General features: G+C 58.8%; 5 protein-coding genes across 5 annotated transcripts; 4 read left to right on the top strand and 1 right to left on the bottom strand.

Moving 5' to 3' along the window:
• The first annotated feature begins 123 nt into the window (after positions 1-123).
• Positions 124-2,539, top strand: MYCTH_2085975 (uncharacterized protein). Its single transcript, XM_003660140.1, has 3 exons — positions 124-943; positions 1,013-1,892; positions 1,995-2,539. Exons 1-3 carry the CDS (start codon positions 386-388, stop codon positions 2,063-2,065), a joined length of 1,509 nt encoding a protein of 502 aa, XP_003660188.1. The 5' UTR covers positions 124-385; the 3' UTR covers positions 2,066-2,539.
• Positions 2,540-2,658: 119 nt separating this feature from the next.
• On the top strand, positions 2,659-4,837 carry MYCTH_2298183 (uncharacterized protein). The gene is made up of 8 exons (XM_003660141.1): positions 2,659-2,949; positions 3,025-3,100; positions 3,186-3,618; positions 3,751-3,783; positions 3,836-3,867; positions 3,923-3,996; positions 4,196-4,266; positions 4,341-4,837. The coding sequence occupies exons 1-8, from the start codon at positions 2,912-2,914 to the stop codon at positions 4,439-4,441; spliced, it is 858 nt and encodes a 285-aa protein (XP_003660189.1). The 5' UTR covers positions 2,659-2,911; the 3' UTR covers positions 4,442-4,837.
• Positions 4,838-7,004: 2,167 nt separating this feature from the next.
• On the bottom strand, positions 7,005-8,346 carry MYCTH_2107631 (uncharacterized protein; the record flags this gene model as incomplete). Its single annotated transcript, XM_003660142.1, has 3 exons — positions 7,005-7,972; positions 8,135-8,257; positions 8,301-8,346. 3 exons carry the CDS (start codon positions 8,344-8,346, stop codon positions 7,005-7,007), a joined length of 1,137 nt encoding a protein of 378 aa, XP_003660190.1.
• A 1,501-nt stretch (positions 8,347-9,847) lies between these two features.
• On the top strand, positions 9,848-12,479 carry MYCTH_2298190 (uncharacterized protein). The gene is made up of 5 exons (XM_003660143.1): positions 9,848-10,280; positions 10,467-10,494; positions 10,567-10,749; positions 10,882-11,027; positions 11,107-12,479. The coding sequence occupies exons 1-5, from the start codon at positions 10,112-10,114 to the stop codon at positions 12,300-12,302; spliced, it is 1,722 nt and encodes a 573-aa protein (XP_003660191.1). The 5' UTR covers positions 9,848-10,111; the 3' UTR covers positions 12,303-12,479.
• A 1,109-nt stretch (positions 12,480-13,588) lies between these two features.
• On the top strand, positions 13,589-16,681 carry MYCTH_2298194 (uncharacterized protein). Its single transcript, XM_003660144.1, has one exon. The coding sequence runs from the start codon at positions 13,660-13,662 to the stop codon at positions 16,471-16,473; it is 2,814 nt and encodes a 937-aa protein (XP_003660192.1). The 5' UTR covers positions 13,589-13,659; the 3' UTR covers positions 16,474-16,681.
• The last annotated feature ends 871 nt before the right edge of the window (positions 16,682-17,552 follow it).

Below are 17,552 nucleotides of genomic sequence, written 5' to 3' on the forward strand. Positions count from 1 at the left end.
CTTCTCGCGCATCACGCCAAGACTAATCCTCAGCAAGCCCCTAGCAGGGGGTGAAAGCAAAGTCTCAGCTCAGATGCAAGAAACAATCTTGGATCTTGGATTGGACGGCCGCTGATCTTGACCACCACTGGACAACTCAAGCAACTTTTTACTTTCTGACGTTCTCTATTAGGCACTTTTTTTTTGTCTATTCAGGCTTTTGGTATTACATACGGGGCAGAGCATATCCGCAGCACAGGAGAACTGCCTTGGACCCGGTGGTCTACAGCGACCCTTGATCTCGTCAAAGCCGATCCCGCGGGCGCGTTATCTCTTTGCCAAGCCGCGTTCTCTCCCTTTGTGTTCCGTACGAGTAACCGAGGGTCCTCAAACACAGCCGACGACAATGAGGCTTCGAAATAGGCAGTCGCCCCTCCTCTTCCTTCTCCTCCCGTCCCTTGCTATCGCCGCCGCCGCCGCCGCCGCCGACCCGCAATTGGATAGGGACTCGGTCGCAGTCAGGGCTGGTGCGTCGACCGGGAGGAGATACGGCACCAAAGATGCGCCAATCGACGGCAATGACGGGAAACCCCATGCTGGGCCCTTCGTCGAACTGGGCTCGAGCTCTGGCTCTGCGGAGGACTTGCCGGTCCTCAAAGACCGCCCGGCAGACCCATTGATTGTCGACGGGAAGCGGATACCCGAGAGCCACGACGGCGTGATGGACGACAAGGACTGGTCGGGGCCCAGGAAAGGGCCCACGGGTACCGAAGGGGGCGTGAGCGAAAAGGAAAAAGAAAAAAGGTTGAGGGAGATGCAGACTGGCGAGAAGGTCGAAAACAAGCCGCCGACACCGAAGGAAGCGCCTCCGCTCCCGCATTCCGAGCAGGAGAGAATTCAGGTGGCCAAAAACGATGATAGATCCGATGACAGGGCGTCGACTGCCGACCCCTCCGGGCTCGAGGTAACTTAACCCCACCTTGCCGAGGCCTCATCGTCACAAAAGAGAGCAATCATGCTGACCACGTAGCAGAGACCGGCCGATCTTCCGGGACGGACACACGACCACTCTCTTCCGCTTCCCGATTCCGCGGCGAACATTGATCACTTGGAGGTCCCGAGGGCCGGCAAACTAGGGGGGGCTGCAGAGCCCGACGGCGAAGGCGGCGAAGGGCTCATCCGACCGTTTCATTCCTTCATGCTCTCGTATACAATGATTATCTTTTCCGAGGTCGGCGACAAGACCTTTCTGGTTGCCGCCCTCATGGCGATGAAACACGACCGCATGGTGGTGTTCTCGGCCGCCCTGGGCGCTCTGGTGGCCATGACGGTCCTCTCGGCCGTCCTGGGGCACGCGGTGCCCGCCTTGATTCCCAAGCGGCTGACGACCTTCCTCGCCGCCGTCTTGTTCTTCGTCTTCGGGGCCCGGCTGCTCCGCGAGGGGCTCGCCATGAGTCCCGACGAGGGCGTCTCTGCCGAGATGCAGGAGGTGGAGATGGAGCTGGAGGAGAAGGAGAGCCTCGCGAGGAAGGAGACGGCTTCGCCGTACGCCCTGGAAATGGGCCTCGGCAACCGCAAGCCCCGCTCCAAGTCTCGGTTCCCTGCGCCGACCCGCAGCCCCTCCAGCTCGCCCGAGGGCCGGAGCCCGTCGCCGCGCCCCGGGGCCCTGGTCAGCTTCCTCTCGGGCCTCAACAACCTCGTCTCGCTGCTCCTCAGCCCCGCTTGGGTGCAGACCTTTGTCATGACCTTCCTCGGGGAATGGGGTGATCGCAGCCAGATCGCGACCATTGCCATGGCGGCCGGTCAGGACTACTGGTGGGTGACGCTGGGCGCGGTCATGGGCCATGCGTGCTGCACGGGAGTCGCTGTCCTCGGAGGCAGGGCGATTGCCGGTCGAGTCAGTCTCAAAGTCGGTAAGTTCTAGAGTGTTGCCTCTTCCACCCATTCCCCCCCCCCCACCCCCCGGCCTTTTCCCCCGTCATCCACAGTTCTCATGGTCGCTCACATATGTATAGTGACTATCGGCGGGGCTATCGCGTTCCTTGTTTTCGCATTCGTCTACCTGTTCGAGGCCATGTACTCATAAAACAAATAACGGGCCACAATGCGATTGTTAGAGGGTGAGGGGTGTTTGGTTGGCTGTGCCAGCTGCTGAACGACAACCGGCGGCAGCTCTAATTTTCCCCGTCACAACTTGTAATTCTGCGCTTACACGCGACACGATGACCTTTCTTTTTTTCGATCTAGCAGCCAGGCGGTATCGGTCACGTTATAATGGATCTGGACAGAGCGTTCTGTTGGGGTAGAGCCGCGTATGATCGTTCACGTGTGTATTATAATTATTATACTGGTCTACGGGGATTGGTCACGGTTGGGCATAGCAGGTTGAACAGATGGAGCGGTCTCGAAACGGCTCTACTTTGGCCGGGGAGTCTAGACGTTTATAAGAACCGGACATGGGGATGACGGGAGGTTGGGTTGGATTGGGCTGGATTGGGAGAGTAAGGAGGGGGTTAACTTAATATTCTGTATAGGAATCGCACCATTTTGTTACAGGATTAAGTTGCATCCTGCTTTTTGAAGCAATTAACGGCAACTGAAGTCACTGGGGTCTGATCCCAAAGTCGGCTGTTAGGCTGTTAGTCCAGTGAACTCGGGTCGCGTGCCAAGTTTCAGTACCAATGACGACATGCACTCAACCTCGATGAATAACCCCATTTCATCGAGCAGCCGATACTTTCACCAACCATTTCAAACTCTAAACTTATTTTCATGATCTTAAGTCTGATTGAGATTTAAGCTAGGACGCCTTTCAGCACCCTTACGAGCTTTATTTCAGTCACGTTCGCTCAAAACCCCATCACAGACCCTGACCCTGACTAACACGCCCATAATTAGTTAAAACATATTCGCCCCCTTGCAACTCCTAAAAATGGCGGGTCGACTTGCCGATAAGGCCCAAGAGGTTGTGTAAGTTGTTGTCCCAGCATTTTGATGATAAGATAGAACGACTTTCGTCAGCTAACGGGCTTTCTTGACATTCAGGAAAGAGGAGTATGACAAAGCCAAGCTCCTCCTCAACGACGCAGCGAGGAGTGGTTCCTACATGTATCCCATCAAGGTCCTTCACCACCCAAGGTTCTGGCTCGGCGCGAGATGCGGCAGCGCAGCCGACAGGAATGGTTCCGCTGACATTGGACCTGCAGGGTATTTTCTACTTGATCAGCCACCCCGAGCTGTGGAAGCCGCTGCGGTCGAGGCTGCTCCCCTACCTGACCCTCTACTCGAGCGTGCTCGGGTCCATGTTCTTCTTCACCTACCTCCCGCAGCTCGCCGTCATGGCCTTCGCAAACGGGCCGCTCGCCGTCTTCACGACCGCCCTCCTCATCCTGAACGAGAGCTCGACCATCACGGGCATCCTGTCCAAGAACTACGTCCTGCAGGACGCAATCCTGGACACGTTTGACGGCACGCTGCTGGCCCGTAACAAGGGCGACGTCGTTGCCGAGGGGAGGGAGGTCAAGACGCGCGGCGACTCGATCCAGAGGCTGGGCAAGGCGCTCAAGAAACCCTTCAGGTGCTTCAGCATCAACGAGCTGATTCGATATGTCATGTATCTGCCTCTGAACATTGTCCCTGGTACGTTCTGTTCCGCATTTCCGGGGGAAGGCGGTCTTTCTTCTTCTTCTTCTTCTTCTTCTTCTTCTTCTTCTTCTTCTTCTTCTTCTTCTTCTTCTTCTTCCTGGACTAATTGCTGACATGTGTGCGTAGTTGTGGGCACCGTAACCTTCCTCCTGCTACGAGGTGAGATATGACAATGACGCGCGATAGAAACCGTGTAACTAACATGCGACAGGACGATCTCGTGGCGAATCTGTTCATGATCGGGTGAGTTCCCTGTTTTGTGCACTGGCGCCAACGGAAGCTTACTCTTTCCACCTAGTACTTCCAACTGAAAGGGTGGACAAGTTCCAAGAGATCCAAGTGGCTCAAGGACCATAAGGGGCCTTATACTGCGTACGTGAATTCCCATTTCCGCGGCATTATCCTGGCTTCACGGGTACTTTGTGTGTGCACGCGAGGGGACACACGAATACCGCTCTATCGCCTGTTTGCTCATGATACCCGATCCGACGTACTTTTGTGTGTTTTTTTTTCCTCGGCCGTGTCCAACCCTTACGACAATGTACTGACGGAGTGGAACTTGACCTCCTAGATTCGGCACTGTTGCCACTCTACTCGAGATGATCCCGGTTGCTTCGATCGTCTTCTCCTTCACCAACACAGGCAAGCTTGACATCCCCCCTCTCACCGCGGAGTTGGCCCACCTACTGACGACTGATTGACTGACTGACAAACAGTTGGGGCTGCGCTCTGGGCGGCTGACATCGAGGCTAAGGAGAGCCATATGGCCGGTAGCACAGCGCCGGAGCTGCGGGAAGCGGCCAAGAAAGCCGAGTAAGAAGTGCTACCGGAGCAGACCGATAGGGCCACTTCAAACGTGCATTTTGGAGGGTCGCACCTTTCGATCGCGTGTAGCTCTCCTGCATGATCTCAGCTTGATGCAGTGGCACGCACACGAAAGTACAGGGTTGGCGATGGCAAGGAGGTAAACGAGGGCTCACAGCACCACGGCAGTAGGACATGTCGCGGCAGCCTGGGAGCTTTGGTACTTTGGTGAATTAAAAAAAAAAAACCAGATTGGAGATGATTGGGTGTCGAGGTCGTCGAGCAACGCAATACACAACCTGCTTATTTTAAAACTGTTCGGAGGTTGGAGGGTGCGGTGGGCTCCCAGATAGCAGAGAATGAGACGCCTTTTTTTTGTTTTTGGCACTTCTCATGCCTTCCTGAAAACGTAAAATGTCTCCGCGCAAGGAAAGTCTCCACGTGTTGTTTGCGGGCGTGATGTATGTCTTGACTGAATTAGGCCCCTGATATGTTAGGTTCAAACTCGCCTGTGCCTGAGAAACTGGGGACGGCTTGAAGCTTTCGGTAGCCGAGGAAGGTTGACCCCTATCCGTAGTCCCCGGAGCCGGAAAGTGAACCTCTCCTCTTTTTGTACCACAGGCCGTACCTGCCTCAAGGCTCATTCTCTTACATTCAAACAGTATGTTACATGCGCGCAAGGGCGGAGAGCGGTTGCACGAAACGCATCAGAGGCACAACCCAGGCACAACCCAGCCAAAGGCCCTGCAACCTGCAACCTGCTTGCTTGCTCACATTTCGGGCTCAATCCCTCCTCGACTGGGCTGACCGGGGGGGGGGGGGGGGTTGGTTTAGCGGCCGCAGAAACAGGCACTGGAATGGAATAATCATCGATCTGGCCAACACCGGATACCCGCATAACCGACTGCCGTCTCGTCCGTCCAAAATGCATGCGGCGTGTAACCCCTGTTCCTCTCAGCGGCGGGAGCTTCGTCCCGAGACTACAGGGCTATGGTTTGGTTACGTCTCCAGCGACCAGGGACAGGTGGTCAGTCTCCTCCTATTCCAGGAGCTTTGGTCTGTCCATTTCTTGGTACAATACAAAGGCTCCCTTTGTGTTCATGGTTACATTGTCTTGGATGAGCTGTCGTAGGGGCTTCGTTGTTTGCTTACTTTACCTGGCAGCTTGTAGTGAGGACGGGGCTAAATTCGACGACGCCAAAACGATGTTCACACCAGCCGGTCAGAAGGTTCGAGATAAGCAAGAAGTTCAGATCGGTCAGACAACGTTGGAGAGGGAGGATAGGCTATGATGGCCTGCGTCTGGGTCGATGAGAATCTCTCGCCGCCCCACCACGGAGGAGGAGGAGGAGACGCATGGCCGTCCTGACAGGTAGTTGCGGTGCCCTATCCGCCGCTTGTGCTCCTCTCGGATCAAGGTCTCATAGCGCATACTCCAGGTCCGCATCTCCGGGACACAGCTGGCCACGGATCGGTTGAGTTGCGGGCCTCTTGTATGCCACAGTGTTGCATGAGTTCGAAAAGTTCGAACTGACATGTCACCACCGTTTAGGTTTCGCCAGTTACATGGGCCCTTGAAGTCATTTCACGCAACCCAAGACGTGGGTAGTTTTCGGTTTGGTGGGTACAGTGCTCGCTACGGGGAACATTATCACGGCCACCAACCCCTTCTTCGATCGACATTGTGCGGCTGAGGGCAACCTCTCCCTTTGCCTTGGTCAAACTGGAGTCAGTTCACCTCGTACCCGCGTGGACTGTCTCTCGAGCGCCCCCACTACCCCCTTCCCTTGTTCGAGGATTCAAGGGATGGGCTGCTCCCTCTCTGGTATGTTCGTATATCACCCATCCGCCCGCACTTCTGTCATAGAAGCCTATACTTGTCCTGCTCGGCTCCCAGACCAGCTTGCCCCTACCACACAAGTCCCAGATCCGGTGGGCAGCCGGGGCATCGCCGCTCGTTTAATCACCTTCCTGGTCATCAACTTTTTTTATATCTTGTATATCCTTGGCACCTGTACGAGGTTGTAACCCTCCCAGATTCCGGCTTCCCTAGAGAGAGGCAGAGCCATTTGCTCTTCGCATCTGGATTGCTCAAACCAGGGCTGGACTCGGTCTCGCAAAGCTCTGCACTGCGATGATAGCCATCAGGCTGCTTGGCAGTCTAACATGGGCCACGGCCCTGCTGGGCTACTCCTCGGGCACCTTGGCATACCAGGAAACGTTTTGGGCCAGCTTTCGACAACGCATTGGCAGGGTCTTCCCAAGCGCACGAGACGACAGCCGCACGCGCATCCAGGCAATTGAGCCCAGAGAAGAGCGGGAATCCGATCCGCCGTATGGCTATCAGCCTCCGCCACTTAGAGAGACTCCTCCTCCTCCTTTTTCTTTTACTTCTTCTTCTTCTTCTTCCTCCTCCTCCTGGTTACCATATTCTCTATTGTCAACCTCATCCTGGGCTGGTAAGGCATCCCCTGCCCATGACTCTTCTTTCGGAGGCACTCTCGGAACAAGCTCTCGCTAACCTGCCCAGGATATGGCTCCCCTCCGGGTGTGACTGCCCCTTCAGAGACGAGTGATTACTCGCTCCCGTCGCCTTCACGAACTCTCTGGAGCACATCGGCATCTGACTTCAACTCGGGCAGCACCGCTTCTGGCCAACAGGCCACATACTCGAGCCTGCTGCTCTCGCCAGCTTTCACCAGCGAGTATTCCACCTGGGAGACGTCTCTGACAGCACCGTCGCCACCTTGGGAAACGGGCCCGTCAGGCAGCCTCTCCTTCCCCGGGCCTACGGTAACGGGGGGTCCTCTCCGCAGTAGCATCTCGACCGCGCCGTTCCCGCTCAGCAACTCGACCAGCCTAGCCGGACCAACGGGGACGGCTGCCTTGGGTACGAGCGTACACGGGTCGTCTGGGAACCCCCATACGACGGTACAGACACCGCCCTTTCCCATCAGCAACTCTACTACAGCTGTGGGACCAACTGCTGCCGGACCGACATGCAGCTCTGGCTCGGGCACTGCGCCGGCGTTCTCTATCACGACAACAAGTTCCAGCACGGCCCTGCCGCCTTTCCCCTGGAAGAATTCGAGCTCGGCGGCGGTGTCTTCCGGTACGGGGATCCTGACCGGAACGCCCGGCGCGGCTATAACGTCTGCTGCACCGTTCCCATGGCCAAACTCGACCTCCGCGGGAGCCACTGGCTCCGGTCCGCGCGTGACCGGCAGTGTTCCTAGCGCGCCAACATGCAGCGCCCCGTTTCCCATGTCAAACTCGTCCAGCATCTCGGCGCCGACCGGCAGCGGCGCGTCTGGGACCCTCACCTGGCCGCTTAGCTCAGGTACCGGACTGCCGAGCTCGGCCCCCTTCCCCTTCACCAACTCAACCGCGGGCGGCGCAGGCCCGACAAGCCCGATAGGGACGACATCCACGCCGGCAACAGAGACCGGGCCGTTCCCGCTCCCTGCCTCGTCGTCCGCCTGCATCGAGACGACCCTGAGGACGGTGACGCTGACAATCTCGTCATCCGCACCGTGGAACACGACTTACACGACTTCCAGCGCTGGAGGCGAGAGCAGCAGCACTTCTTCTTCCGCCGGACCCCTGAGCTGTGCGTCCAGAAGGCCCCCCCTCCCCCCCTTTTGCTTGCCCCCAAGGGGTTGTTGACGGTCTGGAAACTTGACTGACTGACCCACTCAACCGATACAAATAGTCCCCTGGATCACCACAAGCACCGAAACCCTCTCCTCCTCCTCGTCGTTCTTCAGTAGAGGCAGCGGTGAGGGTGCCGCTCCCACCACCGCGACAAGCGAACCGACCGCGTCCGAGCCTGGAGGAGCCGCCGGCAGCCCGCTCAACTCAGGACAAGGGACAGTGGACCGCCACCACCACCACCACCACCACCATCATCGCCACCATCGCGATGGCAGCAGCAACGATGACGAGGCCCGCGGGGCCGCAGGGCTCGGTTGACGGTTTCAAATCATTCTTTGATGGTAATAGATCCGGTAATCGGCGGAAATGCAGTTCTGAGAAGGGTCTTGGAGGAAGTGAGAAGTGAGTGAGTGAGTGAGTGAGCGAGTGAGCGAGACTGTCGGTTGGTGTGTTGTTAATTAGATCCCTGGCAAAGTGGACCAAAAACCTGGTGATTAAAGGGGGGGGACGGGGAGGCGATGAACTCTTCTTCTTTGCTTATTTTCTTTTCTTTTTTGTTCGTTTTTACTTCTTTCCACTTCTGGAACCTTTCTTCCTTTTTTCCCCCTTTAAAGTCGGGTTCTGACCTTTTGGCAATGGCGATGGAAAACAGGAGGTCACGATTGGGGATGTCTGGGCTCTTTCGTCTATCTCAGTACGTGACTGTGCTCGATCGCTTCGTTCTGCTCTTTACAAATCCAAGTTTGCGGCTTGCTTAAAGCAAGTCCATTCTGGCTTTAGTTCCCATATCAGGATGAGTAGGTGCAAGTCTTGTCATCGCATCCTCTCTCTTCCATCTCTTTAACTTGTTGGTGCCTCGAGTTCTGCCCGAGTTCATCATCCGTAATTGGAAGCCGAACTTGCAGCAGGGCTCACATAATACCTAAGAGCTACCCTAACCCTGATATTGCCTTGCCGCGCGAACGACTGAGAAATGTATCTTCAAGAGATGCCACCCACATGTCAATATACGCCGCACCAGTACAGCCATACTAGTATGCCTTCCACTACGCACGTTCACGCTGAGACAAGGCCGCGCCTCGTCGGATCAAGGAAGTACTGCGGCTTTTATCGCTTAGTGTACGGACGATAACTTGAAGGTGCTTGGCGGGTTGCCCCACTTGAGTGTCAGGCCCGCAGGCCGGTGGTCCTTGCACGAGCACGTCATCGGAGCTAAGAAACTTGGGGACAGGGGGCCATTTTCCTCCGCTGGTAACCAAGTATGGAGGTGTAGGGATTACGGATTATGGATACTGGCATCGAGTTTTCCGGACCTGGCAGGACATCACTTGGTACGGTGCGCAAGCTGGTCGCGTAGTGTAAATACAGATTACTCAAGTAACTACGTAGTACTGCGTTCCCTCAAATAATCCCCTTTGATGCCGTTAGCAGGACCCCTTCTCCGATCGGTCGCCGGTACGGAGTACTGGGGACCGGACGCCGCCTCGGTGTGCTTGCTGCGGCTCGGTGGGCTCGGGATAGGTAAAGGAGTGCGACGTTGATGTGAACCTTGAACAAAAAAAAAAAAAGGGACATGGAAAATCACACTAATCCTGTGTACCTCAAAAAAAAAAGGGCATCATCAGTCGCTGTCAAGGGGGGTTTGGGGCGAATTCATTCCTTGGTAATGGCCGCCTCCAGAAAAGGATGAACGCCGTTACCGGGGGCTTCGTTGCCCGCTGGCCGGGTCGCCTGGCGTCCGCCGGTCCGTCGCCTGCTTGGAAACGGATGTCGGTGGTACCCGCGGAGACGGCAGTGCGGCAAATCTGCGACACGTATAACTATTTGGCCAGGGCCGGCACCTTTTTCTTGCAGAAACTCTGGGAAATATAGAAACTTTTGTGTTCCCCGTCTCTCTCCCTCTGTCTTCTCCGCCACGTCTTGCTCGTGCCGCACAGCTCCCGGTCGTTCGGAATTCTGTGGCATTGCGGTCGTCCGCTACGCTCGGCTCCCGTACCCCTCGATTTTATTAAGAATCTCACCCGAAAAAATGGCCAATTCTCCCCACGGCGGCGTCCTCAAGGACCTGCTCGCGAGGGACCTGCCCCGCCATGCCGAGCTGTCGGCCGAAGCAGAGACTCTGCCGGCCCTTGTCCTCACCGAGCGCCAGCTTTGCGATCTCGAGTTGCTGCTCAACGGCGGTTTCTCTCCGCTCGAAGGTTCGTTACAAGAAAGAAGACAATGAATGCCCCACGAGTTGCGAGTCCGCGCGCGGCGCTGTTGAACGGATGGATTTGGATGGATGGTGGGGCTCGCATGAACCCCGCCATCCCATCGCCTGGCTTATCTCCCGTGGTTTCTTAAGTGGCATCAGAAAGGCTGACCGATCCCCCAAAAATGTGCAGGTTTCATGAACGAGAAGGACTACAATGGGTATGTTTTAAGTCAGAAAACGGGTCAATTGGGCCACAGCGGTTTGGGCAGGCACTAACCCGCCACTCGCAGAGTCGTCAAGGAGAACCGCCTTGCCAGTGGCGTCCTCTTCAGCATGCCCATCACCCTCGACGTAAGCCAGGAGACCATCGACGAGCTCTCGATCAAGCCCGGTGCCCGGATAACGCTGCGCGACTTCCGTGACGATAGCAACCTGGCCATCCTCACCGTCGAGGACGTTTACAAGCCCGACAAGTAAGCTAGCCAGCCCCTCACCGTTTCATGTCCAAGAAAATGTCCAAGAAAAACGCCAAGGCGTCGCGTCATCGTGTGGCAGAATGGCCAAGGCTGGGCGGGCGACTGACTGATAAAAAACGCGCACACTAGGGCGCTGGAAGCCAAGGAGGTTTTCGGAGGCGATGAGGAACACCCCGCGATTCGCTACCTCTTCAACACCGCCAAGGAGTTCTACGTCGGCGGCAAGCTCGAGGCCGTCAACAGGCTGCAGCACTATGACTTTGTCGAGCTGCGATGTAAGCCCCCGTTCCGGTTTCTGGGCGTGGGGGGATGGGAATGAACCGTCAGGAAAGAGGGGGCTAACCGCGCTTTTAGACACTCCCGCCGAGCTCCGTGCTCACTTCGACAAGCTCGGCTGGACCCGGGTGGTCGCCTTCCAGACCCGGAACCCGATGCACCGCGCCCACAGGGAGCTGACCGTCCGCGCTGCTCGGTCTCACCATGCCAACGTGCTCATCCACCCCGTCGTGGGCCTGACGAAGCCCGGCGACATCGACCACTTCACCCGTGTCCGGGTCTACAAGGCTCTCCTGCCCCGATACCCCAACGGCATGGCCGTCCTCGGCCTGCTGCCCCTGGCCATGCGCATGGGCGGGCCCCGCGAGGCCATCTGGCACGCCATCATCCGCAAGAACCACGGGGCGACGCACTTCATCGTCGGCCGCGACCACGCCGGCCCCGGCAAGAACAGCAAGGGCGTCGACTTCTACGGCCCCTACGACGCCCAGCACGCCGTCGAGAAGTACCGCGACGAGCTCGGCATCGAGGTGGTGCCGTTCCAGATGATGACGTACCTGCCCGACAGCGACGAGTACGCGCCGGTCGACCAGATCCCCCAGGGCGCCCGGACGCTCAACATCTCGGGCACCGAGCTGCGCGCGCGCCTGAGGAGCGGCCGCGAGATCCCCGAGTGGTTCTCGTACCCCGAGGTCGTCAAGGTGCTGCGGGAGTCGCACCCGCCGAGGTCGAAGCAGGGCTTCACCGTCTTCCTGACGGGCTACCAGAACAGCGGCAAGGACACGATCGCGCGGGCGCTCCAGGTCACGCTGAACCAGCAGGGCGGCCGTTCCGTGTCCATGCTGCTGGGCGAGACGGTCCGGCACGAGCTGTCGTCCGAGCTGGGCTTCAGCCGCGAGGACCGCGACAAGAACATTGCCCGCATCGCCTTTGTGGCCTCGGAGCTGACGAGGTCCGGCGCCGCCGTCATCGCCGCGCCGATCGCGCCCTTTGAGCAGGCCAGGCAGCACGCCCGCGAGCTGGTCGAGAAGTACGGCGACTTCTACCTCGTCCACGTCGCGACCCCGCTCGAGTACTGCGAGAAGACGGACAAGCGGGGCATCTACAAGAAGGCGCGCGCCGGCGAGATCAAGGGCTTCACCGGTGTTGACGACCCCTACGAGCCTCCCTCCAAGCCCGATCTCGTCGTCGACTGCGAGAAGCAGTCGGTGCGGTCCATCGTGCACCAGATCGTCCTCCTGCTCGAGAGCAAGGGTCTCCTGGATAAGCTCTAAAGAGGGAGCAAACAAATAGTTACTCTCGTGTTATGGTACTGGATGTCGAACACCACCCCCATGACACGCATCCGCATCCCGCCCCGGGCGGAGCCGTGTCAAACATACGAATCGCTTTTAGCGGCCGCGGGGGGCGCGAGTTCGCCGTGAGAGAGGGGTGCAGCGGGGGATGGAGTTCTGGCGGCTTCCAGCATCGATAGAGTCGGCAAGCGGCATCTGCAGCTGCATGCGAGCATTTCTCTCGGTCCAAATACCAGCTCGGCATGATTTAGGAGTTTCCATAGACATTTTCCTGTTGCAAGTGAAGCCGACCCGTTGATTATTCATTCTCCGCAGTTGTCTCTCTCGTGTTTTCTATTCTTGGATGGCGGTTGCAGAACGCAAGTCGATTGGGCGCCCTGTCCCGCATCCTGCGGGCAGCACAGCGCGTAACCAAGGCCTGCATTGCTGCCAAGTTGAGGAGTCGAATCGGAATCGGCGCTCGTCCGAGCTAAACTTAGAGCCCTTCCACCTCGTTCTGCTGCTCCCAGGTTCCAGACCAAAAATGAGTTGCGCGTGTTTGAGCGAGAAAAGTTCCTGTTGTTCCGTATCGTTGCGTAGGTGTCGTTTGTTGTGCTGAGATTGAAACTGGTTCTTCATACGTCCCCCGAAGTGTACAAGGTTGAACCTTGCGGGTCTCCCGTTGGCTCGGGACTGGCAAGTGTATTCTACTAGGACCAAGTAACTAACTATTAGTGGAGGGGCATGTTTGACCACATCAGACAGTGTGGGATTGATGGAGATTCGCAAGACACGCACTGTATAGTTCGTACCTGCACCAAACAAGAGCGCGAAATGGCCTCGTCGAAGCTCGGATGGACAGTATGCGCACTGTCTCTGACGCCGGATTTGAATCACACTTGGGCTGCCCAATGAATGCCATCACCGCCCAATAACTGCTAAAGGCTTGGGCGAGGACAGTGAAACTCGGGATGGATCGTCCGATTCCAGGCACGAACTAGTCGGTTGAAGCTTTTGCCAGTCCCCTAACGCGAACTCTTGCCATTTCCTTACTCGACTCGAAAGCACCAAAGAATATCCATTACTCGCGGGCGTTTCGAAGGTCAACAACGGCAACCAAAGAAGTGTTAACACAAGGGAAGGGCCCTGCTTGATCCCACCACCCATTCGACAAAGTCGACCAACAACAGATCGCTCCCGAAGCTCTGCGCCGCAACCTGCCTACGGCACCGTGCAGTCGCAGTTACAGTTACGCCCGGCTACCTCAGCCGCACTTCGCCATACCTTATTTTTTATTTTTTTAATTTTTTTTGTTTCCTTTTAGGAGGCGGGGCGCTGCACCCTGACATGATCCATCATGCCGTCCTCTAAGGACCGCGAGGTCGATGTCCTCGATGATCGCCCGCGCGAGAAAATCCACCGATCCAAGTCCGAGCGCAAGGACAGAGGCCGCGACCGAGACAAGGACAGGGACCGCGAGAGGGAAAAGGAGCGGAGGAGAGACCGGGACCGCGAAACCGACCGGGACAAGGACTCCTTCTTGTCGTCTTTGTCGTCTTCTCACCGCCACACGTACACCTCGTACCGGACGTCCAAGTCTCTGAAACTGAGGCCGACCGACAGCGAGACGCACTCTCGATCTCACCGACGACACAAGACGAAGGACATGGACAGGGACGAGCTCGAAGACAGGTCGGCCGCCTCCCGGTCCATGGTGGACCTGGTGCCGGAGCTGTCGCGGGGTCTGGCCAGCGAGCGGGGGAGCTTGCCGTATCCGTCCTTCAGCAGAGCTCACAGCAAGGAGGCGCTGCACAGCAAGGAGGACGTCTCTTCCTCGCCTGGTGCCCGGCGGCGGGACCCGCTCACACCAGACACGACGGACCTCGGCGGCGGCAGCGAGATGCGGCGGTCCATGTCGGTCGACTCGCCCTTCGCGGCCCGGAAGAGCTCGACGGCACGAAAGGACGCCCGCCAGGACGACCGGCCGCCGTCGCCACCCGACACAGACGTTTCCGGCCAGAGGAAGAGACCCGAGTCTCCGGTGTCGGGGAAAGAAGGGGAGGCGCCCGAGACGAGGCCGTCATCGAGGGGCTCGTGGGTGTCGAGGTCCACGTCCAAGCACGAATCTAAATCGAGGGTCTCCAAGACCTCGAGCCAGGCCACCTTTGTCATGCGACCAGCATCTTCGGCCCGGGCGCCCCGTCGGGAGGACCATCGAGCGCCAAAGTCCGAGGTCACTGATGCTTCTACCGTCGAACCGGGCCCCGCTGCCGCCGCCGCAGCAGCAGCAGCTCCTCAGCAACGGAACGGACCCGTAGCCCGCCCTGCGCCCACCGAGGCGGGGGATTACTCTCCCGAGTCAGCGATAGACGTCTCCCCGCAGACGCCGACGCACACACCTCAGTTCCCACCGCCGCCCATGATTCCCGAAGAGAAGAATCACTACTCGACATCCGACGTTCCTACCCCCTCCGCAACCCCCTTCACTCCCGCACCGCCTCCTCCTCCGCCTCCTCCGCCCCCGCCCCCGACCTTCAACCTTCTGGAGGTGCCGCGGGTGGATTATCTCTTACAGAACGGTGGCCTGCCACATCCAGTTCCCAAGACATTTCTCTCCGTGCTTCCGCGGCAGAATGGGACGCGGCCTTCCAACCCGCCCCTTCAGGGCGCCGAAACGCTCTTTGCGCCGTTTTTCAACCTCCTCAACCAGTATCAGACGGTGCTGTCCGGGCACGGTTCCATGGCTGTCGCGACAGGTCACCGGACCGTAGCCCGCCGCCTCCTGGACCGGTTAGAGAACGTCTTCTCCCGCGACCTCTGTCCGGACGGCTGCCCATGCATCATCTGCGAGCGGTCCGGGCAGCCTCGCAGGGGGCTCGGCTGGGGAGAGGTGCTCGAGCGCGTCAGCGGGAGGGTGGAGCTGCCGCCGTGGCCGCCGTTCGATTTCACCGTGCTCGGCTCCAAGGCGGTCGAAGAGCTGGCCGACGTCCCGCCCCGGCCGTCGTCACCGGTCAAGATGGACCCCGACATTGCCGAGGAGTTCCGGGAGCACTACCTCCGCCAGACGAAGCGCGTCCGGGCCGCGGTCGACAAGTGGATGAGCAGCTGCGAGAAGACGGCGGTGGCGGCGCCGCCGCCGCAGGACGTCGACGACGAGACGCTCGCCTTCGCCATCCTCACCAACCTCGAGCAGGAAGACCGGCCGTACTTCAACGCCCTCCTCGCGGGCTCGCGGGAGCTGCAGTCCCCCCTCCGCGCCCCGACCCCGGTTCGCCGGCCGCGCAACGACTTCATCATCAAGATGGGCCTCTCGCTGCAGCGGCTGTACCGCCTGGCCCAGACCCCGCGCGACGCCGAGACGGCCGTCTACCTCGTCAAGCACCCGGCCGTCCACGACCTGCTCCACACCATCTCCGACATTAGCGCCTCCGAGTGGGAGATCCTCACCTCGGGCCGCTTCGACGGCTTCCTCTGGTCGGGCGCCGAGGACGACGGCGTCGTGCCCGGCGAGAGCGTCTCGCGCATGGCCACCCCGGCGAGCGGCATCCTCCCGCAGCCGCCGCCATCGTCGGCGTCCCGCATGATGAGTCCCGCGGCCGCCCCGGGACGGCCCGTGTCGCGCAACGCGCCGGCGACGACAACCGCCTACTGCACCCCGTACTCGCGCGGCCCGACGCCGGCCTCGTTCGTCAGCGGCGTCTCGGCGGCGTCGTCGTCGACCACCTACCCCTCCCGCTCGGCCGTGACGCACGACGAGGAGGTCGAGGTAGCCACGCTGGCGGAGCTCGAGCGCGAGATCTTCAACGGCATGGAGGCGCTCGAGGACGCCTTCGAGAAGCTGCACGAGAAGGCCATGGCCGTCCGCGAGGCCCTCCGCCGCCGCGGCGCCGCCCTCCAGATGAGCCTGCAGCAGCGTCGCCGCGCCGGCGCCGCCGCCGGTGTCGGCATCGACGTCCTCCCCCTCAGCGGCTCCAGCGGCGCCTACGACCGCCCCGCCTGGGCCGACGAGGAGAGCGTCGACGGCGCAGACAGCGAGTGGGGCGGCGACGACCTCAGCGAGCTCGCCCCGGACGACTCGGCCAGCCAGGTCAGCAGCAACCGCCTGCGCCGGCCCAAGCGCCGGAGGGAGCGGGCCACCCCGGCGCCCATCGAGGAGGAGGACGAGCAGTGAGTTGAGTGGTATATGCGTGTGTGTGTATGTATGTATGTCTGTACATACAACGTTTTGCAAGGCGAGGGATTCGAGGTTTGGAAAAGGGTTCCCGCGGGGGGGGGGGGGGGTTGGTGTGGGTTGAAGATGGCCCGGTTATATATACTCATTCATGTATGAAAGAGGGAAAAGGGTTCAGGAGCGTGGGTTGTGCATGGTTATTACACAGGCCGGCAGAGACGCATGCGGGCAGGAAGGCAGGTAATGGATCTCGTATGTACAGCGCGATCCTTTTCTTTTTCTCTCTTCCTTTTTTCCTTCCTCTTCCTTCCTCTGCAACGTTGGGTTTTCTTATTATACTGGTCTTGCGTTGGGGTGTATTCTTCGGAGCGATGGCGATGGCAATGGCAATGATCTGGCGAGGCAAGGGCTTTCTATGATACCTGAACCTCCTTTGGAGGTTAAAGTCTTCGTTTTCCTTTCCCAAGGTCTCTTAGGCGCATGTGTTTATGGAGGGGTGACCCGTTCACTCCTGCACTGCAGAACTAGTACTAGCCTGAGCAACGGTTCGGATTTGGGCACGAGAGCAGTTTCGTTATATCAATGTCTGTATGTACATATACTATAGTAAGTACGCAGGACGTCAGTTATCCCACGCCGTAGTGTATCAGGTCTGGTGGTGATGGTGATGGTGCTCTCGCCCCGGGCATCCCAATCTCCTCCCATGAGTCTCCGTTGTTTGCTCGCGCCAAGGAGAGCCGATCCACCTTCCATTGGTGGTCCCAATATCGCATGCGGCTTACGGATAATTCCCGGCGGTCCGCCCCGTGGGCGGGCAGGGGTCGATGAGCTGGTCACCAATCAGGGCGCGAAGCCTATCCCTTTTGGTTCATCCCCACAGGTCAGTTCTTTCATCGACCCATATCTGTGGGCCGGATCAGAAGAGGCAGCATCAGCATGGGGCATAACCTCGCGTCGCAACCTCGTCTTGATTTTGGCGGTGATGGCCAGTTCAAACCTGCCTGCACTTTAGCTTTGTTGGAGGAATGGAGCCAGAGGTTTCGTGGAAATTCTTCAGTGCACTGGACGATGAAGTCGTG

The sequence above is a fragment of the Thermothelomyces thermophilus genome, chromosome 1 (assembly GCF_000226095.1).
Source record: "Thermothelomyces thermophilus ATCC 42464 chromosome 1, complete sequence".
In the NCBI taxonomy this organism is placed as follows: Eukaryota; Fungi; Ascomycota; class Sordariomycetes; order Sordariales; family Chaetomiaceae; genus Thermothelomyces; species Thermothelomyces thermophilus.